The 26,296-nt window shown below is 37.4% G+C and overlaps 1 protein-coding gene across 2 annotated transcripts; it reads left to right on the top strand.

The window, feature by feature from the left end:
- On the top strand, window positions 1-26,289 carry LOC131944134 (flavin-containing monooxygenase 5). Of its 2 annotated transcripts, none has more exons than XM_059304650.1 (12): window positions 1-71; window positions 4,422-4,597; window positions 5,251-5,420; window positions 6,059-6,211; window positions 7,819-7,945; window positions 12,300-12,470; window positions 17,495-17,603; window positions 17,693-17,842; window positions 22,190-22,375; window positions 22,807-22,940; window positions 23,277-23,352; window positions 24,998-26,289. In XM_059304650.1, the coding sequence occupies exons 2-12, from the start codon at window positions 4,422-4,424 to the stop codon at window positions 25,109-25,111; spliced, it is 1,566 nt and encodes a 521-aa protein (XP_059160633.1). In that variant the 5' UTR covers window positions 1-71; the 3' UTR covers window positions 25,112-26,289. The 2 variants fall into 2 exon arrangements, with proteins under 2 accessions (XP_059160633.1, XP_059160640.1); XM_059304657.1 differs by lacking the exon at window positions 1-71 and adding an exon at window positions 132-152.
- Window positions 26,290-26,296: the final 7 nt, after the last annotated feature.

Raw genomic sequence — 26,296 nt, 5'->3', positions numbered from 1 at the left:
AGCAAAACTAGCATACAACTGACTATAGGCCAGGAAGATAATATTTTGCCTTCGAAAAAATAGCAACTAAGGTAAGCGTTGTATGTTACAAAATTCAATAACAATTCTTAGAAATGATTTTCTTAAATATTGAGTAGATTACATACTGAGGGGTGCGTATATTCAGAAGAAAAGTGTTTGTTTTATTTCAGTTGATGGTTAGTTTGAGTCTTTTAAATACAAAACTGACGAGCTAGACAAGGGACGAGGGGTGTGTGACACAATGATGTATTAATAACCGACCATAGATAAAAGTTTACACTTAGTGTACACATTTTATTTTCTTTCCTTTCGCATCCGTCAACAAAAGAACATGAAGAAAATTTTCTATATGCTCATTGTTAAAACGTATTAAACTATTCAATGTTAAATGATATTCTGGCTTATATTTTAAAAAATTGATAAATATCAACAGTAGGCCTAAACAAGATTATTTAATTTTTAAACAAAATGATTTTTATTTTATGACAGGGGAGGTAATTTAAAGAGAAATAGCTTTTATATTTATACAAACTTTTTTGCCACTTAACTTTTTTTTTTACTTCTTTGCCTAAACGTATTGGTTATTATGTTAAGGACCTTAATTAAAATAGATTAAAGGTTAAGATTATTTATATTATGTTACGCTTAGCCGCCGGCACACATTTTGATGGTAGTTATAAGTACTATCTTAAAGATTAATTCGTATTTGGTTTAGTTTTTTTTGTTCTGACGATTTTGTAGTTAATAACTTAAGGGATTGTTTGATTAAATTTAAGTTTATAAATGCAAAATAATCAATTTAAAAAAAATGTTTATTGTTTACATAGCGAAGATATTTAAAAAGAAAACAAACTATAGGCCTATTTACCTTCAATTTTTTTATCCCGCCGTATTCAATAATGTTACGTTAAATAATTTAATTCGGTGAAAGGTTAAGACTACGTTCTATTCAGTGGCATATGCAAGGGGGGGGGGGGGGGGGGGTAGGGGGGTTTAACCCCCCCCCCCCCAGCCCATGGACCCCTCTGTAAAACATTTTTTACTGTCATAATACCAATAATACATCTGTTACTTATTTAAATCTATTTCTGAATCAGTATGTTCACTCTGAGTTGGTTATCCCCCCCACCCCACCTCACCACCACAATTGTGTAGATAATTCACCTAAAGTGGCTGGACAGTGGTGAATGAAGTTGAACCCCCCCCCCCCAACCCACCCCGAACTGAGGTGTTAAAAACATTTGGGAAAACGCGTAATGAGGTAACAAGTACCATGCCGCCAGAATCTTAGCTTTTGAAACAGGTAAAACTCTGTAAATATTGTTTTTGCAATTAACAGTAAAGAGGTGTGTGATCAATACAGTGATCTAACCCATACCATATCATTATGTTAAAAAATGATCTTTAAAGAACACACAAAACAGTAGCCAATTATAAAATGAGTGATCGGAACTGCAAGACCAATAATTTAGTTTTATGTAAGCTATTATTCAAAACGTTCGACATACTAGATTTCGTTTTTTTTGTAAGATAGAAAAGTTTGATTGTATACCAACTCTGATTTTAAAAAACCTTTTATTATGCTGTAATATTTTAGCATTTATGATAACAATATATTTAATTCTGATTGTAGACAACATATTTTTTGTAAAAAATAATAGTGTGTGTGTGTGTTAAATGAAAAACAATAAGTAAACAAATGCTGTTGAAATTTACCAAAAGAATTTATAATGCTTAACGTTTGGATTAGATGGCTCTCTCAGTATTATCTAAGCGACTGAAGCTTGGATTTCCTCATAAACATGTGGGGGGGGGGGGGGGAGGAACTAGGCCTATTCCATCAGGAAACGAAATATATATATATATATATATATATATATATATATATATATATATATATATATATATATATATATATATATATATATATATATATATATATATATATATATATATATATATATACTAGCCGTCCCGCCCAGGCCCTGCACTGGCCTCTGTGAAAACCTATCTGTAAAGGTCAAATGACCATGACATGTGTGTTTAGTAATCAGCATATACCCGACATTGCCAACCCTAACCATAAACAACCCAAACCAAAAGACAAAAAAGCAAACATAACACAAACGGAAACACAAATACAAACAAAAACACAAACATTAACGCAAACCCAACCACAAACGCAAACACAAATACAAAGAAAAAAGCAAACGAAAACAAACTAAATGCAAACGCAAACCCAACCACAAACGCAAATCATACCAAGACAAAGAAAACTCAAACATAAACACAAAGTGCTCACAGTCTAGCCCGGGGCGCCAAATCGCACCATGCTGGGGCGCCGGCAGAACAGCTTGATTCAACTTAATATACGACTATAGTACCCCAACTTATTCATAGTCTTTCGCACTCACTTAAACGAACGTAGGTGCCTTAATGAACACGGGAAGGCCCGGGGTGCCAAATAGCACCCTGTCAGGGTGCCGGAGGACGCCCGAATTCGATTCACTTAAAGACTATAGTAACATTTAGTATCCATAGTCTATCGCACTGTTTAAAACGAAATTATGCACCATAGCGCTCGCATGATAGCTCAGGGCGCCAAATCGAACCGTGCCGTGGCGCCGGTGGACGCGCCTGTTTCAATTTAGTGAATAATTATAATACCCCAAACTTAACCGCAAACGGAAAGAAGTAAACATAGAGGACATGTAGGATCTGGCTTCTTAACTGTTATTGAAAACAAAATACTAAACAGTACGTTCAGGGTATAAAATAAATAAAAGGCAGTATTTAAAATACCTACCACATTGCACTTGATCAATTCCCGCTAATTATGTAGGTATTTTCTTTCCAACACCAAAACAAAATAATAAAAAGTACCCCCCCCCCCCCCATGTAATGTTTTTTATAAAAGGGAGTAATTGTGTTTTCCTAATAATATTTAATCATTTATTTTCAACATTACAAGGTCAAAGCTTGTTATTAAAACGCTTTTTACAAGCTTTTATTTAACTCACTTCCTCTGTCTGTCGTAAGTCGTCAGTCGTCAGTCTAGACGGAAACGCAGGAGTGAAAATTCGGACAGTTCTACTTGACCGACACGATTCACAGTTGGCACGTGGGTCAAGACATGAAGACAATGCAATCTGAAACTAAATTTGACTTAATTGGATGCCTAATTGATTTTTTATGAATTAATTAAAATTTGGACCGAATTAGTAGGCATGTCTAGCCAACCACACCACGCGCGTCATCAATAGCTGCGCCATCACGACCACGTAATGGCTGCGTTCAAAAACCATTGCGCGCCTACTGAACGTGATATTCAGTAGGCGCGCAATGGTTTTTAGTCATGTAACTCTATTGTAGATAAAACATGTAAAGTACTGAAAAAAAAATTCATAAAAAACGTTTTAATAACAAGCTTTTATGTAATGATGCACTAAAAAGTAGAAAATAAATTATAGACTACTATTTAAATAACTATAAAGAAAAGCGTGGGTGTCTTCCTTAACATTAGTAAAGGTATCCAATAGATACTAAAGTGACCCACGCTTTTCTTTATAGTTATTTAAATAGTAGTCTATAATTTATTTTCTACTTTTTAGTGCATCATTACATAAAAGCTTGTTATTAAAACGTTTTTTATGAATTTTTTTATTACAAGCTTTTATTTAACTCACTTCCTCGTCATTCTGTCTGTCGTCAGTCTAGATAGAAACGCAGGAGTGAAAATTCGGACAGTTCTACTTGACCAATACGATTCACAGTTGGCACGTGGGTCAAGACATGAAGACAATGCAATCTGAAACTAAATTTGACTTAATTGGATGCCTAATTAATTTTTTATGAATTAATTAAAATTTGGACCGAATTAGTAGGCATGTCTAGCCAACCACACCACACGCGTCATCAATAGCTGCGCCATCACGACCACGTAATGGCTGCGTTCAAAAACCATTGCGCGCCTACTGAACGTGATATTCAGTAGGCGCGCAATGGTTTTTAGTCATGTAACTCTATTGTAGATAAAACATGTAAAGTACTGAAAAAAAATTCATAAAAAACGTTTTAATAACAAGCTTTTATGTAATGATGCACTAAAAAGTAGAAAATAAATTATAGACTACTATTTAAATAACTATAAAGAAAAGCGTGGGTGTCTTCCTTAACATTAGTAAAGGTATCCAATAGATACTAAAGTGACCCACGCTTTTCTTTATAGTTATTTAAATAGTAGTCTATAATTTATTTTCTACTTTTTAGTGCATCATTACATAAAAGCTTGTTATTAAAACGTTTTTTATGAATTTTTTTTAAGCATTATATGCATGAAATAAATTTGTTATAATGTTGTGAATAATAAACGTATTCACTGTGTATTTGTTATGCATCAGATGAAGTGTGAGGAGCAGGAGGTTGTTGTAATTGGTGCTGGGGTGTCGGGACTGGTGGCGGCCAAGTGTCTGAGAGATGACGGCTTCAAGGTGACGATCCTCGAAAGAACATCCGACATTGGTGGACTCTGGACCTTCCGTGAAAATGATTACGGGGTTATGAGATGCACACACATGTAAGTAATGTGATGCGCGAGTATGTGAGTAATGAGATACATGGTAATATAAAGTAATACATAATAATATAAAGATTCTACTATTTCAAGTAAATATTACATTACCTCACAAGTAGTTACAAGCGACTTGCCGCGTAGTACAGTCTACATTATTTTGTTGATCAGTACAAAAAAATGAACTTGTAGTATAAAGCACCAGCTGACCGGAAGTACACACACAACTTTCGTAAAAAAAAACCTATTCGTTACGGACCTCTACATTCAAATCACTGAAAACATTAAAATAAAAGTAACATTAAAATACAATGTACAAATCATTCACCCACTCTCATTCACGCCTCATTAAACTTAGTCTCTGCTAGTAATTCTTTTTTTTAAAAATTAAACATAACATAAATGTAGAAAGTAAGGTAGAAAGACAGGTTGGCAGGATGTAAGAGGGTCAGACAGACAGAAAAAAAGAAAGAAAGAAAGAAAGAAAGAAAGAAAGAAAGAAAGAAAGAAAGAAAGAAAGAAAGAAAGAAAGAAAGAAAGAAAAAGAAAGAAAGAAGGACACTTTTTAACATGTGTATAACTTTACAGAGATAATAATTAAAGCTTTTTCAAATCACATAACAATAACATGGTGCGTCACGAATTGCATTTTTTCACAGAAATGTAAGCAAATACAACTACGCGTTCTCTGACTTTCCGTTTCCGGAAAATGTGCCAGATTATCCACATCATTCCGACATGGCACGGTACATCAAAGATTACGCCAAACACTTTGGACTTATGGAAGCTATACACTTTAATGTCAGTGTCAACAGCGTGGAACAAACAGGTCTATTAGAATTATATTTTTTTACGGATTGCTCCCATGTTTTAAAACACAATTTAAACTCCGCCACATAGCGTTATATATTTCAATAGACCACTGTCCCCACAAATTCAATAGTATTCCTGCACCCCCCTCCCTTTGTGATGTGTGACTAGCGGAGGGATGGGCGAGGTTCAAAAATAGTGACGACACATTTTTGCATAGAAAAAGTAAAACAAATGTTAAAAACTTAATCTTAGCCGTTGTTTCGTGTTTTTAAACGGCTACTTAGTAAATTGTTATTGATTTTAGAAATTGATTGATATAAGCATACTCATTGTTGATATGGTCAGAAAATATTTGAGAAAGAAATCAATGTTTAAAAAACAGCTCTATTGAGGGAAGAGGGGGGGGGTATAATCTAAGGTTTGGGGTCTGGCTTTTTGAGGATGTGTGACGATGGAGAATGGGGAGGTTAAATCGTTTTAAAAGCGTTACGTTATTTATGGATCTCCGCTTCATATGTACAACCCCTTAGAATAAGTAGATTAGAAGTGACTCCTAAGCAAGCCTACAAATATAAAAGAATCATTAGTTAAATGAATTTCATTTTTATTGAATTTTATTTTGCAATTAACATCGGACACCTTTCACTCTTGCAGATGGAAAATGGAGAATCAACGCTTCCAGAAAAACTGAAGATGGTTCTGGTGGATCTGAGGAGAGAACTTATGTTTGTTCTTACCTCGCTGTCAGCACTGGTCATCATGCCAAACCAAGCTGGCCAAAGTTTGAGGGGGAGGAGACATTTGAAGGTGAACACCTTCTGAACAATCATTGCCTTGTGCAGGGAATTATGTTGTGCTGCTATTACGACAATTGGTGTAGCATAAGATCTCCAAGATACATAAAGATAACATAATTTAAGAAAATCTTTTACTGTGTACCGGCAAGAAAAATTTTCAGTGCGTGTTCTGGTATTCCTATTTGACTTGGTTTACCTTCAGTGGGTGTTCTGGTATTCCTATTTGACTTGGTTTACTTTCAGTGCGTGTTCTGGTATTCCTATTTGACTTGGTTTACCTTCAGTGCGTGTTCTGGTATTCCTATTTGACTTGGTTTACCTTCAGTGGGTGTTCTGGTATTCCTATTTGACTTGGTTTACCTTCAGTGCGTGTTCTGTTATTCTTATTTAACTTGTTTACTTTTAGTGCGTGTTCTGGTATTCCTATTTGACTTGGTTTACCTTCAGTGCGTGTTCTCGTATTCCTATTTGACTTGGTTTACCTGATTCCTCGTATGACGTGTGGTGCCCCATATTCTATTCCCCACCTGCAGATACAATTCACATAGGTGATGCTTAGTTAAACCTGCTGATACAATTCACATAGGTGATGCTTAGTTAAACCTGCAGATACTATTCACATAGGTGATGATTAGTTAAACCTGCTGATACAATTCACATAGGTGATGCTTAGTTAAACCTGCAGATACAATTCACATGTGTGATGCTTAGTTAAACCTGCTGATACAGTTCACATGTAGACAAATTTACCCAGAAAACAATGATTGGTCGCGACACCCCCATCCAGTGGCAACATTCACCTACTTACCTTTAATGTTATTTATACAGTAACCGACCCTCATAATACATATCGTTTCTATGACGCCACACCCCCATTAGTACCACGAAATAGACATAATTTGACACTACAAAGATGGAAATAACATCATTTTAGAATATGCTTCAACCACGTGTGAGATCTTCATTAATACAATAGCAAAACTCAGTGGCGTAGCGAGGTCGGGTGTCACCCGGTGCGGCACTTAATGGTGTCACCCCCCAGAGGCGTAGCGACCCTTCCCGGCGCCCAACTTTCAATTTTCGATTTGCACCCCCCCGTCAAACTTTCGACTTGCACTCCCCTCCCTCCACCCTTGTCAAGGATTTGTCAAATTTGCTCTTAAAAGACTTTTTAACACTCCACTAAATCAGTTAATTTAGTGGAATTATCATTTTTCTCTATATATTTTGCTATTTTTTGCCTTGGTGTCACCCCCCCCCCCCTAAATGGTGTCACCCGGTGCGGTCCGCACCCCCCCCCCCCCCGCTACGCCACGGGCAAAACTTTACAATGTTTAAATCAGTGGTGTCAATAGATGCCATTGCAGCTAGACACAACGATCTACTCCATAGATACAGTGTTTCTTCCAGACTTTTTTCTCCGGAAGGGGGGGCACTTAAAATTTTCGGAAGGGGGTACTTCCCCCCCCCCCCCCACCCGATGCCTGGAAGAAACTCTGAATACAAATATAAGTCACCCCCATTTACTTTGCGTTATATAAAATATGTACCTCCCTGAATCATAATTTACTTATACTGATAAAATGAAAATAGCCTGTTCTAAAAAATAATTCACAGGTAAAATTGCCCATGCCGTGGATTACAAAGACCCCATGACCAACGATTGTGCTGAAAAGCGTGTGCTTGTGGTCGGGATAGGCAATTCAGCAGTTGATGTTGCCGTCGATTGCACCACTGTTGGAAGGTACAGCCAATCTGTAGACATTTTAAAAACAATATCTTTTTGCTTAATCTGGACCTATATTGTTTGCTTTATTTAAGGTGTATATGAGTTAATTACATAGGCTTTTTGACTAAATAGGGTTTTTAAATAGTTTTTGTATTTTCATAATGTCTAGTTTTTAGAAGCTTTTACTTAAGTCACAGAATTCTGTAGGTCTCCATGTCTGTCTATATCTCTATCTCTATGCAAATTTGTTTTATTTTTAAATGCCGGAAATCAGATTAAAATTATGTTTTTTTTCTTTATTATTCTAATTATAGATTTGAAATGCCTCGTGGCCCAAGTCGGAGCAAGGGGGGGGGGGGGGGGGGGCAGGGGGCAGACCTAAAATTTCCGGGGGAGGGGGCGGACACTGTTAAAATTATATATTTTCTATATCAATCCCATTTCGTTCTGTCTGTTTATAACTCTGTCTCTCTGTCTGTGTCTTTCTGTCAGTCGGTCTGATATTTGTCGTTTAGAGTTATATCGCATTTTTAATGTCGTGTTTCCCCTTTTTACCTTTACCAAAGCATAATGTTTAGTTCTGTTTGAATAACTTATAGATTTTGGTTCAGTTTTAATAACATATTCCGACAAAACTGATATATTTCAGTTCAGTTTTAATAACATATTCCGACAAAACTGATATATTTTAGTTCAGTTTTAATAGCATATTCCGACAAAACTGATATATTTCAGTTCAGTTTTAATAGCATATTCCGACAAAACTGATATTTTATATTAGTTCAGTTTTAATAACATATTCCGACAAAACTAATATATATTAGTTCAGTTTTAATAAGATATTCCGACAAAACTGATATATTTTAGTTCAGTTTTAATAACATATTCCGATAAAACTGATATATTTTAGTTCAGTTTTAATAACATATTCCGACAAAACTGATATATTTTAGTTCAGTTTTAATAGCATATTCCGACAAAACTGATATATTTCAGTTCAGTTTTAATAACATATTCCGACAAAACTGATATATTTTAGTTCAGTTTTAATAGCATATTCCGACAAAACTGATATATTTCAGTTCAGTTTTAATAACATATTCCGACAAAACTGATATATTTTAGTTCAGTTTTAATAACATATTCCGACAAAACTGATATATTTCAGTTCAGTTTTAATAACATATTCCGACAAAACTGATATATTTCAGTTCAGTTTTAAAAGCATATTCCGACAAAACTGATATATTTCAGTTCAGTTTTAAAAGCATATTCCGACAAAACTGATATATTTTAGTTCAGTTTTAATAGCATATTCCGACAAAACTGATATATATTAGTTCAGTTTTAATAACATATTCCGACAAAACTAATATATATTAGTTCAGTTTTAATAAGATATTCCGACAAAACTGATATATTTTAGTTCAGTTTTAATAACATATTCCGATAAAACTGATATATTTTAGTTCAGTTTTAATAACATATTCCAACAAAACTGATATATTTTAGTTCAGTTTTAATAACATATTCCGACAAAACTGATATATTGTATATATTGTACTTCAGTTTTATAGGCCATAAAAGACTAAAAATATGATAACCATGCGCTGCCTCAGTGGCGTCGCTATGGGGTCATTCATAAATGACGTCACACTCTTTTGACGATTTTTACCTCCCTCCGTCACACATCGTCACAAAAAGCCTGACTCCCCCCCCTAAAATGACGTCACACCTCTCAGCCTACAACCCCCCCCCCTCAAAATTGCAGTTGAATTTTTCTTAAAACATTGATATTTTTCCAAAATCTTGTCTGAACTCTCTCGAAATAGAGTATTTTAATCAATTCCTATTACAATTTATGAAAACAGTTTTCTAAATTGCGAAATAACGGCTAAAATTCGTTTTCTAAAATTGCCTTTCTATGATGCAAAATTGTGACGTCCCACCATCTAAACCCCCTCTCCCCCTCATCACACACCGTCAAAAATTTACGAGTGTGACGTCAATTATGGACGACCCCTATGTCGGATGTCACTCGGTGCGGCACTTCGTGGCGTCACCTCCCCCCCCCCCCCCCAAGCAACAAAGAAAATATGTATATATATATACTAGCTGCATCCCGTGCTCCGCCACGGTAAATCTTTTTTAAATGTACCAACAGAACAAAACTAAACACAACACAAACGAACGCAAAAAAAAAAAAAAAAAAAAAAAAAAAAAAAACGAACAAACAAACACAACACTCATAACATAAACACAATTTAAATGCAATCATAAAGGCATATTGCTCACAGTCTAGCCCGTAGCGCCAAATCGCGCCCTTTCCGGTGATTTGCACCCCCCTCAAACTTTCGATTTCCACCCCCCCCTCGCAAATTTTTTCCAACCCACTTTGGCGCCCCCTAAGGTCGGCCCCCGGGGACATATGCCCCCCCCCCCCTAGCTACGCCTCTCCTATAAAACCTTTAGCTTGTCCGCAAACCGAAAGATAGAATAATGATTAGTAAACAGTATAAATAATAGGCAGTATTTAAAATATCCGTGTTTTACCTACAATATTTCACTTTATCCATTCACGCATTTTTTTTCCAGTAGGCCTACTTTAAATTTTAAAAACTTACAATAGAGTTTCATAACTAAAACCATTGCGCACCTAATGAACGTGATGACGCGTCTATAATAGTGCTGAATAGTTGATTAAAAATTATAAGTAATAAACAGTAGGGCCTACATTCAATGAATAAAATAAATAAAAGGTTGCCTTCTATCAATCCATGCTAATTATAATTTTCTAACAATAATTTACTCTTACACATCCGAATAATTTGCATTCACATTTTGCTAATTATATTATGACGACCGTATATTTGCATTCACATTTTTTATTAGCGTGAGTTTAATGTATTTTTAAATTACCTCTTTTGTCAAAATTATAAAAAAGAGTTATATTAATTTGATTTTTCTACCGTACTGTTATTATGTTATTAAAATGTATCCACTTTTTCAAGGAATATTAACGAAAACTATATTTGACATTGATCCTTTTAATATGTTTTAGCAATGTGCGTGTATTTAATATTCTCTTTACGTTATGCAAAATTGTACAAACAGTGGAAATTATAAAATAGCTCTATGCCACTATATAAACAAACCCTACTCTAATACTTATAATAAGACACTGCGGTGCACTGAAAAGCACTGCGTGGTGCGAGTGTTTACTTTTATGGTTCTAAAAGCTATAGCGATGACGGAAGGAAGGACTGACACACTACTTGCCCGATTATATTATAGATATATATATATATATATATATATATATATATATATATATATATATATATATATATATATATATATATATATATATATATATATATATATATATATATATATATATATATATATAAATATATATATATATATATATATATATATATATATATATATATATATATATATATATATATATATATATATATATATATATATATATAATATATGTATATATATGTGTATATATATATATATGTATATATATATGTATATATATATGTATGTATATGTATATATATATATATATATATATATATATATATATATATATATATATATATATATATATATATATATATATATGCCACATACGCGTACATTGTGTAAAAACTTTAATCACTGCAGACTTAACAGTAACGATGTTTATCTTAAATCTGTTATTTATACAGTTAGATGTAGCATTGTTTTCTTTAAAGTTAGCGCGTTTACGTCATGGTATCACCCCACCCCCTTGTAATAATTGACGATTTGTACTTAAAAGACTATTTAACTTTAATAAATCATGAATGGAACTGGCAATGAAGCATTTTACTTCTGTACATTTTGCAATTTTTTGCCTTGGTGTCACCCCTCGCCCCGCCCTCGCTACGTCCCTGCGTTGCTTTAAGAGACCAAAGTATGTAAAGTTGGAACGAAATAGCTGCTTATGAAGAGGGTTAAAATCAAGCAACACGATTGGACACAAACCCACAATAAAACAGCCATTGTGAACTAAATAAAAGCTAACAAAAATTATTTAGGAAATTACCAATATAAGTTAGAACCCGTCAATCAATATAATAAATACAAGAAAAAATGAGACTTTTTATAGTAGCCTACAGTACTAATGAAACTATACGACACATTATGTATCAAGTTAAATTCTTTGATGTGGACAGTGACTTATCCAAGAAGGTATTACGGCGAGGGGACAGTTGTCCAACGTTAAGTTACAGCTATAGACGATGTTTTTTTAAAATCTTTCTATTTATAAATGTTGGCCCCCCACCCCCACATACAAAATCTTGTCTACTGGGCAATAATTTCTTCCCAGGTGTCCAAGTGTTACAATCAGCACACGATCCGGTGCATGGGTCATCCCAAACTACATTTTCGGCTTACAAACTGACTTGTACGCCTGCCGATTTTTCTTCCTATTTCCGAGGTGGTTAGCCAACAACATAATGGCCATGATCATCACTCTCATGACTGGAAGCCCGTGGAAGTAAGATATTACTTTCCTAAGTTTCGCTTTTATTTATTTTAGCAGCGAAACTAAACAGACCAACAACACACACTTGATCTTCCAGTCACTAAATATATTGTCAATACATGTCCGGTTCCCTACATATCCAGTCCCTACATGTCCGGTTCCCTACATATCCAGTCCCCACTTGTCCTGTTCCCTACATATCCAGTCCCTACATGTCCGGTTCCCTACACATCGTTCCCACATGTCCATTCCCCACATGTCCAGACCATGGTGTCCAGTTCCCTGTGTTTAAATTTTCCTACATGTCCAGTCCCCACATGTCCAGCCCATCATGTCCAGTTCCAATATGTCCAACCCATGTTGTCCAGTCCCTAGATGTCCAGTTCCCCTCACGCTGAGTCTCAACATGTCCAGTCCCCACATGTCCAGCCCATGATGTCCAGTTCCCCACATGTCCAGTCCCCACATGTCCAGTCCCCACATGTCCAGCCCATGATGTCCAGTTCCCCACATGTCCAGTCCCCACATGTCCAGTCCCCACATGTCCAGTCCCCATATGTCCAGCCCATCATGTACAGTCCCCACATGTCCAGCCCATGATGTCCAGTCTCCTACATGTCCAGATCCCATGTCCAGTCCCCACATGTCCAGTCCCCACATGTCCAGTCCCCACATGTCCAGTCCCCACATGTCCAGTCCCTACATGTCCAGTCCCCACATGTCCAGTCCCCATATGTCCAGCCCTCACATGTCCAGTTCCCCACATGTCCAGTCCCTACATGTCCAGTCCCCACATGTCCAGTCCCCATATGTCCAGCCCATCATGTACAGTCCCCACATGTCCAGCCCATGATGTCCAGTCTCCTACATGTCCAGATCCCATGTCCAGTCCCCACATGTCCAGTTCCCACATGTCCAGTCCCCACATGTCCAGTCCCCATATGTCCAGCCCATCATGTACAGTCCCCACATGTCCAGCCCATGATGTCCAGTCTCCTACATGTCCAGATCCCATGTCCAGTCCCCACATGTCCAGTCCCTACATGTCCAGTCCCCACATGTCCAGTCCCCATATGTCCAGCCCATCATGTACAGTCCCCACATGTCCAGCCCATGATGTCCAGTCTCCTACATGTCCAGTCCCCTACATGTCCAGTTCCCTACATGTCCAGTCTCCTACATGTCCAGTTCCCCACATGTCCAGTTCCCACATGTCCAGTTCCCCACATGTCCAGTCCCTACATGTCCAGTCCCCACATATCCAGTCCCCATATGTCCAGTCCCCATATGTCCAGTCCCCACATGTCCAGTCTCCTACATGTCCAGCCCTCACATGTCCAGTCCCCACATGTCCAGTTCCCTACATGTCCAGTTCCCCACATGTCCAGTCTCCTACATGTCCAGTCTCCTACATGTCCAGTCTCCTACATATCCAGTTCCCTACATGTCCAGTTCCCTACATGTCCAGTCTCCTACATATCCAGTTCCCTACATGTCCAGTCTCCTACATGTCCAGTCTCCTACATGTCCAGTCTCCTACATGTCCAGTTCCCTACATATCCAGTTCCCTACATGTCCAGTCTCCTACATGTCCAGTCTCCTACATATCCAGTTCCCTACATGTCCAGTCTCCTACATGTCCAGTCTCCTACATGTCCAGTTCCCCACATGTCCAGTCTCCTACATGTCCTGTCCCCACATGTCCAGTCTCCTACATGTCCAGTTCCCCACATGTCCAGTCTCCTACATTTCCGGTCCCCACATGTCCAGTCTCCTACATGTCCAGTTCCGCACATGTCCGGTCCCCACATGTCCAGTCTCCTACATGTCCAGTCTCCTACATGTCCAGTCTCCTACATGTCCAGTCTCCTACATGTCCAGTCTCCTACATGTCCAGTCTCCTACATGTCCAGTCTCCTACATGTCCTGTCCCCACATGTCCAGTCTCCTACATGTCCAGTTCCCCACATGTCCAGTCTCCTACATTTCCGGTCCCCACATGTCCAGTCTCCTACATGTCCAGTTCCCCACATGTCCAGTCTCCTACATTTCCGGTCCCCACATGTCCAGTCTCCTACATGTCCAGTCTCCTACATGTCCAGTCTCCTACATGTCCAGTCTCCTACATGTCCAGTCTCCTACATGTCCAGTCTCCTACATGTCCAGTCTCCTACATTCGGTCCCCACATGTCCAGTCTCCTACATGTCCAGTCTCCTACATGTCCAGTCTCCTACATGTCCAGTCTCCTACATGTCCAGTCTCCTACATGTCCAGTTCCCCACATGTCCAGTCTCCTACATTTCCGGTCCCCACATGTCCAGTCTCCTACATGTCCAGTTCCGCACATGTCCGGTCCCCACATGTCCAGTCTCCTACATGTCCAGTCTCCTACATGTCCAGTCTCCTACATGTCCAGTCTCCTACATGTCCAGTCTCCTACATGTCCAGTCTCCTACATGTCCAGTCTCCTACATTTCCGGTCCCCACATGTCCAGTCTCCTACATGTCCAGTTCCCCACATGTCCAGTCTCCTACATTCGGTCCCCACATGTCCAGTCTCCTACATGTCCGGTCCCCTACATGTCCAGTCTCCTACATTCCGGTCCCCACATGTCCAGTCTCCTACATGTCCAGTCTCCTACATTTCCGGTCCCCACATGTCCAGTCTCCTACATGTCCAGTCTCCTACATGTCCAGTCTCCTACATTTCCGGTCCCCACATGTCCAGTCTCCTACATGTCCAGTCTCCTACATTTCCGGTCCCCACATGTCCAGTCTCCTACATGTCCAGTTCCCCACATGTCCAGTCTCCTACATTTCCGGTCCCCACATGTCCAGTCTCCTACATGTCCAGTCTCCTACATGTCCAGTCTCCTACATTTCCGGTCCCCACATGTCCAGTTCCCCACATGTCCAGTCTCCTACATGTCCAGTTCCCCACATGTCCAGTTCCCCACATGTCCAGTCTCCTACATGTCCAGTTCCCCACATGTCCAGTCTCCTACATGTCCAGTTCCCCACATGTCCAGTCTCCTACATGTCCAGTTCCCCACATGTCCAGTTCCCCACATGTCCAGTTCCCCACATGTCCAGTCTCCTACATGTCCAGTTCCCCACATGTCCAGTCTCCTACATGTCCAGTTCCCCACATGTCCAGTCTCCTACATGTCCAGTCTCCTACATGTCCAGTTCCGCACATGTCCGGTCCCCACATGTCCAGTCTCCTACATGTCCAGTCTCCTACATGTCCAGTTTTCTACATGTCCAGTCTCCTACATGTCCAGTTCCCACATGTCCAGTTCCCTACATGTCCAGTCTCCTACATGTCCAGTCTCCTACATGTCCAGTTTTCTACATGTCCAGTCTCCTACATGTCCAGTCTCCTACATGTCCAGTCTCCTACATGTCCAGTTCCCCACATGTCCAGTCTCCTACATGTCCAGTCCCCACATGTCCAGTCTCCTACATGTCCAGTCTCCTACATGTCCAGTCTCCTACATGTCCAGTTCCCCACATGTCCAGTCTCCTACATGTCCAGTCCCCACATGTCCAGTCTCCTACATGTCCAGTCTCCTACATGTCCAGTTCCCCACATGTCCAGTCTCCTACATGTCCAGTTCCCCACATGTCCAGTCTCCTACATGTCCGGTCCCCACATGTCCAGTCTCCTACATGTCCAGTTCCCCACATGTCCAGTTCCCCACATGTCCAGTCCCCACATGTCCAGTTCCCCACATGTCCAGTCCCCACATGTCCAGTTCCCTACATGTCCAGTCTCCTACATGTCCAGTTTCCTACATGTCTAGTTTATGATGTCCAGTTACTGCATATATTTCATTCCTTTTTTTACCATGTACTTGAACTGTACACAACATAATGAGAAAATAGACATTTTAAAAGCTTCACCGTGTTCTCTGTTTCATCCTTTTTACTAACTTGTACACTGAGTATAGAGAAAATATTATGATCGTACTGAATAATGAACATATATTTTTTTTTAAAGTTTTGAGTTTTTCACCTACATACTTCATCGTATATGGATTATTCAAGATGCACAGTAATAATGCAAAATCTAAATCAAGTTTAGACAAATTATGACGTTTTGAGCCGAAAAAAAGTGTTTCAATCCTGTCCGTCTGAGTGTTTGTGTATAGCTCATGTCTTATCTAAACAAGACAACTTCAGTACCGTTTCAGCTAGGTTTACTAAACTTCATGTAAAAGGATTATATCAAATTTGTAGTTTTCATTCAAATTTAGAGCTATTTCCGGTATTCGGAAGCGGTACTCACTCTTCTTCCGGTTTATTATAAGCCTATAACTAGAGTGATATTTAAATTAGGTTGGCGAAATTTCACGGAGGCCTATGTGTATCACATGTTATACACAGGCTTCTTCCAAATTTTCAATAATTTCCGTAAATCGGAAGTGTACTTTATTTACGTGTGAACATGATAACTTAAGTATTGCTTTAGTTAGGTAGACAACATTTCTTATACATGTTTATGATTATATACTTGGATTACTTTCAATTTTTGAATGACCTGCGATAAATAGAAGTGTTAACAATTTCAGGTTTCTAAAATACCCGTAATATGAGTATTTTTTTAGTTAGGCAGACGAAATTTTATATTTTCTTGAATTTATCATATGCACAACTATAATGCACTATTATTTAAATAAATATAATAAAGAAAAGCATTTTTATTTATCTAAAGAAAATCATTTACTTTCTACTTTAAGTGCATCATTATATAAAAGATTATCATTAAAATATTTTTATTAATCATTAATCATTTTTTCTAAAACTGTATTTTATAAAGCATATTCAAAGATTGGTTTTGTCACAAACCCGATTGCACTGTAGGGACCATCAACCTTACTATTATATAAAAAAATGTACAAGAAAGTTTTTGGGAGATCACTCCAGCTTTATTCACATGAAACATTAGAATGGGGTTATTGATTGCTTTGTGATTATTTTCATTTAAACTTATAATATTTAGAAAAAAATAATGAGGTTCTTTCTTCTTTAGATGGGGCCTGAATCCTAAAATGAAACCCCTTGAAACACAGCCCACTGTCAGTCCAACACTACTCCATCACATCCAGCGTGGCAACATTAAGATCATGCCTAATATTGCAGTAGGTTGGATCTATAGTCTTAACAAAATATCCCAGACTTCGATCAATTCACTACATTTTAATCTCATGTAAAAATTATTTCCCTTCAGAAAATAATGGGTAGGTCAGTTCAGTTTGTGAACGGTGTTACTTCTGACTTCGATCGAATCATTTACTGTACAGGCTACAAGATTGATCTGCCCTACCTGCCCACTGCCATTAAGGAGCATGTGCTCAATGAAGACACAAATGAGTTTAAGGTGAGCTTAAAAGTTGTATCACTTATGACTTTAAGTTTGAAGTTAGATGGGTGTGGGGAAATTGCGAGACGCGAAAAGCGAAATGGCGAGGCGGGAAAATGCGAGAAGGGCGCGAAAACGGTCGGTCACGTGACTTTTTTGTCTCGCATTTTACCACAAGCCGATACTTACGCTGGGTGGTGTTGAAATGCGAAGATTTCTGCGAAAAATTTACCGCACCCGATTTTCAGTGGTATTTGGTCCAGACTTCAAAGACGTTTCGTTTACATTGTTAAAACTTCCGATTTTTCCGTCGCTAGACATACTGATGATTTGTCAACTCCCCCCATCTTTTGTGTCGACTTAGAATACCACCTTGTTCGAAACCGACGGAAATACCGCCGACAATAGATCAACTTCTGTCTTTTGTGTGGAACGCCGAGGCCGCCTGATTTACCGTCTTTGAAGATCGCCGTGCCCGGATCCGCTGCCGCCGCAAACATATTTTCTATTGTTGCATAGAAATTTTGTATTATAGCCGCCGCCTACGATTTTTTTCTAGCTTATTTTACCATATAAATCTAAGCACAAGGAAATGCCTACATCATTTTGATACAACTATTCTGGAGGTAAGAACTACTTACTGTGTGTTTTCTCTTCCAATGTTCCTTTACACTAATTTATATTAGATTTTATAGGCCTATCACGGTTGTGACTTTTCCGAATTTTCCCATGTTATATTATTATTTTTATTTATTAATTAATTGTAAATATATATATATATATATATATATATATATATATATATATATAAAATTTATTATTTATTATTTCCATAAATAAGTCAGAAAAAATAACATCAAATTAAGTATGCGATTACTGACCTATGTGAAGGTGAGGACTAGATTAACCCTCCCTTATGTGTTGCTTATTCCTAAGCTTTTATGAACTCTCCTGCCCCCAGTGTTTTTTCTCTTACTTACTGTTTGGGGAAAAATAAAGTGACGTCACCGATGTTATCAGTTGCTCGTGCTATATCGTAAGCTATGGGCCTACTTAAAATATTTTTAAAACCAAGTTGAACTTATCTGAATTTTTTGGTTTTGGTGGTGGTGTTATTTGGGGTCTTCCATAAATGAAGTCACACTCGTAAGGGGGGGGGGGTCAGTAATTTTATGACGATGTGTGATGAGGGGGAGGAGGGGGGTAGATGTGAAGTCACACTATAAAAAAGCAATGTTAGAAAAAAGAATTTTAGACGTTTTTTCGCGTTTTAGCAAACTGTTTTAATACATTGTAATAGGAATTGATTAAAATACTCTATTTTGACCGAAATTAGACAAGATTTTGGGAAAATATCGATGTTTTAAAAAAAACTCAACTGCAATTTTGAGAGGGGTTGTCGGCTGAGGTGTCATTTTAGTGGGGGGAGGGGGGTCTGGATTTTTGTGATGATGTGTGACGGAGGTGAGGGGGGGGGGGGTGAATCGTCAAAAAAGCGTGACATCATTTATAGATGCCCCTTTTAGCGTAAACGTCCACGCCCCGCTGAGGTTGATCCGGCTGGTGACAACAATGAGCAAGACATTGCCAAAATTACAGAAATGATAAAAAATACAAATTATAAAAAAACGGAAAACAGATGTTGAGCGTGCGGATGATGATGATGAAAACATGGGTGCCAGTGTTGTTTGTGGGATGAACGAGGAGGTCAACTGTGATGAGAATGTGAAATGTTGTGAATGTGGATTGGAAGAAGTAGCAAAAGAAAAATGTATAAATGGGAGTCTAATGAACTGGGTTGTGTGTACTATGTGTGAAAGATGGTGTCACGAGGTGTGTTTGAGGACTGTCTCAGAAGATTTTGTTTGTAAATTTTGTTTGTAATTAAAATTACTTAATAAAAAAATAAATTGCACTTTTTAGAATTGTTTATACCTTTACACTTTTTGCAAGTACAAAAATCCATAAATAGATGACAAGATTATACCAATTCACAATGACACAGCTCACGTTTGTATAAACATGAGCGGGCTAGATTTTTAAATTAATGCCGACTGAGACGGATTTTCCTCTCGCTAACAAGAGCGGGCGATGGCAGTAGCACAGCAACGATGTTAGGATTTTTAAATAGATAGATCTAGATATAGATCTATCTATCTTCTTAGTATCTAGATAAAAAATAATAACATACAACACTCGTGTTAAAGGGTATGGCTAAATGCTTGTTTATTTTAAAACAAAAAAAAATAATTTAAATAAATAAAGATGGAAAAAAAGAAAAAACTTTTTTCGCAAAAAGTGTCTCGCTATTTACCCTTAATTCCGCAGGTATGTCTCGCATTACCTTCTCGCATTTTCCCGCCTCGCCATTTCGCTTTTCGCGTCTCGCAATTTCCCCACACCCAAGTTAGATAGCTCATACCACTTCATGCTCCTAGTCAGTAGCGTGCAGACTTATGTAGATGCCCTGGGTCAAATCAAGGGGAAGATACCCCCATACATACATTATATATATATTATATATATATATATATATATATATATATATATATATATATATATATATATATATATATATATATATATATATATATATATATATATATATATATATATATATAAAGCTTAGTTACATAAAAAACACAAATAAGTTGTGTTGAAAGTTAATACACATAGAAAAGCATTTTTTTTTAAAAATTTACTTATCTTAATCAATATGAAAACGTTGATTACTGCTAAATCCAAAGGAATGAATGGGGAGAACTTCGGGGCGGGGAGACAATTAGGGGACATGTCGTGGGGGAGGGGCTGTGATGCACTACAAAAGAGTCTCATCTTTGAACCTTGAATACAACAGAAGTGAATATTGGTTGGCTAAAGCTGCCAGCCCTACCACACCGTAATGCTTTAAAAAAAACACTTCTACATCGGACTGTGACTAAAAATCCACTGTGCTATGTCAGACCCTCTCTACAACTTGGACGTGTTTTCCAAAATTTAACACCCACGTAACGCCTGTCCAGTTCAGGTGGGGGGGGGGGGGGGGAATCCATAAACGGTTTCCATGGCCTAAAAACCCCCACCACATCCCCCACATTTCATTACATCAATAAGGGCACACTAATCCTATAGATAGCTCTAATATTAACTGGAATAAAACTGGCTCTGTATAATAAATTCTAAAGGATGCCCCTACAATTTAACAAAAAATAAGTATGGGCGTTATTACACTATAAGTGGCCAAATATGCCCCAAAAATTTATAATAATAATATTGACATAATTACCCTCTGTATGACCTTAAAATGTATCATATTTAACATGTACATAAAAGCTTTAGAGTTGCCTCCAATGTTAACGATGTTTGGTGTAATTACTGTTGCATGCCCTTCGAATGTATTACATGAATATAAGGATGATTACTTTCTAGATGCTCCTACTATATTTAAATTGAGATGGGCATACTTACTGTATGGATACCTTGAAAATGTATTATAAAGTGAAGTAGGCATATTACTAGATGCTCTTAAAATATATTATAATGAATATACAACAAATATTTAAAGATGCCCTTACAGTGTAAAAAAATAAATATGGATATAATTACTCGACGGATGTCCTTGAAAATTAGTATAACGAATGCGTGCATGTTACTTTAAAGATGCCCCGACAGTGCATTGAAATAATTTGGTCACAAGTACTCTAAAAGATGCCCCTACACTATACTAAATAAATATCACACACATTTATTAAGGGAATATGATGACTACCATAGGACTACCCTACACTGATGCCTTTTTCTATATAGGTTTTGCCATACGGACAGTGTAATGTCAAAACGAGTGGCAGACGATTGAGTGTTACAATTTGTTTTGGGTGAGATCGGCAAACATATGAAAAGTTACGATGACACCATGACACAACATATAGGAATTTTTTTTTATTACAAAAAAAAATTCCGCCTCCCCCCCAGTAGTGGATGCCCGGGGCCTGCCCCCTCCCCCCCCCCCCCCGCCTGCACGCCACTGCTCCACACGCTTCATTGACCCTCCCCGCTTTAATCAATTAAAGAAGTAAAAAAACGTTAAGGATGTTTCCAGGCGGTTTCCATAAAATGTGACAATGCCAATGTGACTATTCTACATATCTAAAGTGACAATACCAGCGATACAATGTGACAATATCATCTATAGAATGTGACGATGCCACCAATAGAACGCGAAAATGCCACCTATACGATGTGGTAATGCCACCCATAAAACGTGACAATGCCACCCATAGAACGTGACAATGCCACCTATACATTGTAACAATGCCAGCCATACTGATGTTTGATTTAACTGCAGAGTTTCCCATGTACTTTCAGTTGTACAAAAATATGTTTACACAAGAGTTTGGGCACAAGCTGGCCTTCATAGGTTTTGTGCAGCCTGCGTCTGGCGGAATTATAACCATGTCAGAGACCCAAGCTCGATGGTTCTCAAAGCTGTGTAAGGGGGTTGTCAAACTGCCCAGTAAACAAGAGATGGTAGCAGACATGGAGAAGGAAAAGGTAGGTACAACTGAGTGTAAGTAGTTACTGGTAACATGGCACATCTTGGGACATATTGATTGAACAACCACACGACCCAAGTTAAGCCATAAAGTATATGTTGACAACAAAAGACAAGTAAAACCATAGAGTGGCATTGAGTTGGGGAGTAGGGGACTTTTTAAAATGTCTCTTTATAAGTTGAAGTTTCAGCAATAAAGGCTATAAAGTACAATGCAACATGGTACAGGCTAGAACAAATACAAGTCACACATCATTTTTTATGTGAACTACCTTGTTTCTAAATCTAGTCAAGCACATCAAAATGTTTATCAAACTTGTCATAGTCTGATATCTAGTTTGTCCTTCCCATATCTTAGCTTCACCTCTTAGTTATCGTGCTTTAAATTAACTCATTGTGTTTTAACCTTTCACATCCTGATAATATAAAGAAAGAAAGCCAAAGTCGGTGGTATCAGTCTGCCAGACATACCTTGCAAAAAGATCCAACAGTTTACAATGATGAAATTGCTAGTTTCATAGGTGCCAAGCCAAGTCCTCTGATGAATCCATCTTTGGCATGGAGGTAAGTTTTTTTAAATTGCTAGTTTCATAGGTGCCAAGCCAAGTCCTCTGATAAATCCATCGTTGGCATGGAGGTAAGTTTAAAAAAAAATATTAGATGCGTGTTTGCTCCCCATAAAGTTGATAAAGCCAACGTTTAGCAGTATATCCCTCTTAGTTAATGAGTTGTAAATACAAAATGTATGGAGTAAATTGTTATCTTAGATGATAGACTTGGGAATGACTATAATTGCGGATAGCAAAAATGAATACATTTTGAGACTCATTAGTTTAAAAAAAATGAAATAATGGCAGATGAATTATCATTAGACCAATACAGACGAAAATGTTATCACAGGTTAATATTCAGTTCCGGTGGTGCCTCACAGTGGCGACTAAATGGACCAAACAAATGGGAGGGGGCTGCAGCCCAGGTTTGTACCTTAAGGATTCTTTTCTAATTGATGGTATAAACTTCCTCTTCTAATCTATGGTACAAACTTCCTCTTCTAATTGATGGTATAAACTTCCTCTTCTAATCTATGGTACAAACTTCCTCTTCTAATCTATGGTACAAACTTCCTCTTCTAATTGATGATATAAACTTCCTCTTCTAATCTATGGTACAAACTTCCTCTTCTAATCTATGGTACAAACTTCCTCTTCTAATCTATGGTACAAACTTCCTCTTCTAATCTATGGTACAACTGTGTAATTAACTGCTTGATGATTGAACTGCAGTATTAAAAGGACCAAAAGTTGTAGATTTAAACAGGAGCTCAAATTATAGTATTTTCATCATTTGTATTTCACAGATAAATACTTATTTATTACAAAAAGCCATTATTGCTGTGTAAGATATGATTTTTAAAAAAAAACTAAAACCTTAGCTCTAACTAATGTTCCCACCTTTTTTTTGCTGTGTAAGATATGATTTTTAAAAAAAACTAAAACCTTAGCTCTAACTAATGTTCCCACCTTTTTTTTTTGCTGTGTAAGATATAATTTTTAAAAAACTAAAACCTTAGCTCTAACTAATGTTCCCACCACTAAAACCTTAGCTCTAACTAATGTTCTCAACACTTAAACCTTAGCTCTAACTAATGTTCCCACCACTAAAACCTTAGCTCTAACTAATGTTCCCACCACTAAAACCTTAGCTCTAACTAATGTTCCCACCACTAATACATTAGCTCTAACTAATGTTCCCACCACTAATACATTAGCTCTAACTAATGTTCCCACCACTAAAATCTTAGCTCTAACTAATGTTCCCACCACTAATACCTTAGCTCTAACTAATGTTCCCACCACTAAAATCTTAGCTCTAACTAATGTTCCCACCACTAAAACCTTAGCTCTAACTAATGTTCCCACCACTAAAATCTTAGCTCTAACTAATGTTCCCACCACTAATACATTAGCTCTAACTAATGTTCCCACCACTAAAATCTTAGCTCTAACTAATGTTCCCACCACTAATACCTAAGCTCTAACTAATGTTCCCACCACTAAAACCTTAGCTCTAACTAATGTTCCCACCACTAAAACCTTAGCTCTAACTAATGTTCCCACCACTAAAACCTTAGCTCTAACTAATGTTCCCACCACTAAAATCTTAACTCTAACTAATGTTCCCACCACTAAAACCTTAGCTCTAACTAATGTTCCCACCACTAATACCTTAGCTCTAACTAATGTTCCCACCACTAAAATCTTAGCTCTAACTAATGTTCCCACCACTAAAACCTTAGCTCTAACTAATGTTCCCACCACTAAAATCTTAGCTCTAACTAATGTTCCCACCACTAATACATTAGCTCTAACTAATGTTCCCACCACTAAAATCTTAGCTCTAACTAATGTTCCCACCACTAAAATCTTAGCTCTAACTAATGTTCCCACCACTAATACATTAGCTCTAACTAATGTTCCCACCACTAATACATTAGCTCTAACTAATGTTCCCACCACTAAAATCTTAGCTCTAACTAATGTTCCCACCACTAAAACCTTAGCTCTAACTAATGTTCCCACCACTAAAACCTTAGCTCTAATGTTCCCACCTTTCACTTTCAGGTTAGAAAAACACCACTTCCAGCCTTGTGGAATATGACAGGATTATTTATATTAGCTTTATTATTCACTGCTTTAGTTCTCTTTGGTTACACTTTGTTTTCATGTCTACAGTAGATCATCAAATTTTATCAATATCTTTTCATTTCAATACTATTTAGTTAACTGTGTTGCATTTATATGTTAATGATTTTCTTTCTTTATATAAATGTATGTAAATCTCTCTATTTATAAAGCAATGTAAGTGTGTTTGTTTGTTTCTTTGTTTGTCTGTCTTTTATGCATTGCTACACCTTTCATCCAATCGCCATGAAACTTTAAGAAGTTGTTGAGATTAGTGTAGGAAATCGTGCCCTGATAAATATGATCCAAGCGCAGGCATTGTTTAAATTACTCAATTTTAGAAAACAAGGTCACTCGTTTAAGAATATAGGATTGGTAAAGCATTGATGAAACCCTCCAAATATATTTCGTCAGATTTTTGTGTGTCTTTTATGCATTGCTACACCTTTCATCCGATTGCCATGAAACTTTAGGAAGTTGTTGAGAATACTCCTGGAAAGGTTTCTGAAGAAAGAAAAATTCAATTTAGCCGTTGCAGGGAGCAATTTCGCGCCCGGAATAACCCGTGAGCACTATGGCACCTACTTTAGTTTTAACCAGCTCGATAGACTATGAATAATATGGGGAGTTTAGTCATTCACTAAATTGAATCAGATGCGACAGGTTGCACTCTGGCGCTGCGGGCTATCCTAGTAGCGATATGACGCATACGTTCGCTTTAAAGATTGTGATAGAATATGGATAAGAAGTGGTATTATAGCAGTTCACAAAATTAAATCAGGCTCGTCTGACTGTGCCCCGTCAGGGTACGATTTGCCCCGGGCTATTCTGTGACTTTTAAACGCGCGGCAATGCATGGGGACGCTAGTGATATATAAACATAATATCGGGGCTATGTGTATATTTCTTTTTAGACCCATAGACTTCTTCTTATAAGATTATATATACATACATACATATATATATATATATATATATATATATTTGTGTGACTAGATTTAATTTTTCTTTACTAAGTTTATTTTAATATATGCATGTGTGTGACTTGATGTAATTTTCCTTACTACGTTTTGATGGGATTTAATCCAATTATGAACTGATGTTTCTACTTAATGGATAACTGACCGTATCTGATATGGTTGTTATAAAGCACATGAACAATTTTGTTTTGCTAAATGTAGCCTTTTTTTTTTAAAGGATAAGAAAGTAAGTAAAAAATGGATAAGAAAGGCAAAATAA

This window comes from Physella acuta, unplaced genomic scaffold (assembly GCF_028476545.2).
Source record: "Physella acuta isolate Inbredline_101_S28 unplaced genomic scaffold, ASM2847654v3 ptg000041l, whole genome shotgun sequence".
Classification (NCBI taxonomy): Eukaryota; Metazoa; Mollusca; class Gastropoda; family Physidae; genus Physella; species Physella acuta.
The sequence above is the reverse complement of the archived record's forward strand: the minus strand, read 5'-3'. Positions and strand labels throughout refer to the sequence as shown.

Bases quoted from the DNA above. Each gene is read 5' to 3' on its own strand.
- LOC131944134 (XM_059304650.1), top strand. From the start codon at position 4,422: ATGAAGTGTGAGGAGCAGGAGGTTGTTGTAATTGGTGCTGGGGTGTCG. The intron at 5,421-6,058 runs GTCTATTAGAAT...TCACTCTTGCAG, and splicing joins CAACAGCGTGGAACAAACAG to ATGGAAAATGGAGAATCAAC. The intron at 23,353-24,997 runs GTTTGTACCTTA...TTTCACTTTCAG, and splicing joins GGGAGGGGGCTGCAGCCCAG to GTTAGAAAAACACCACTTCC.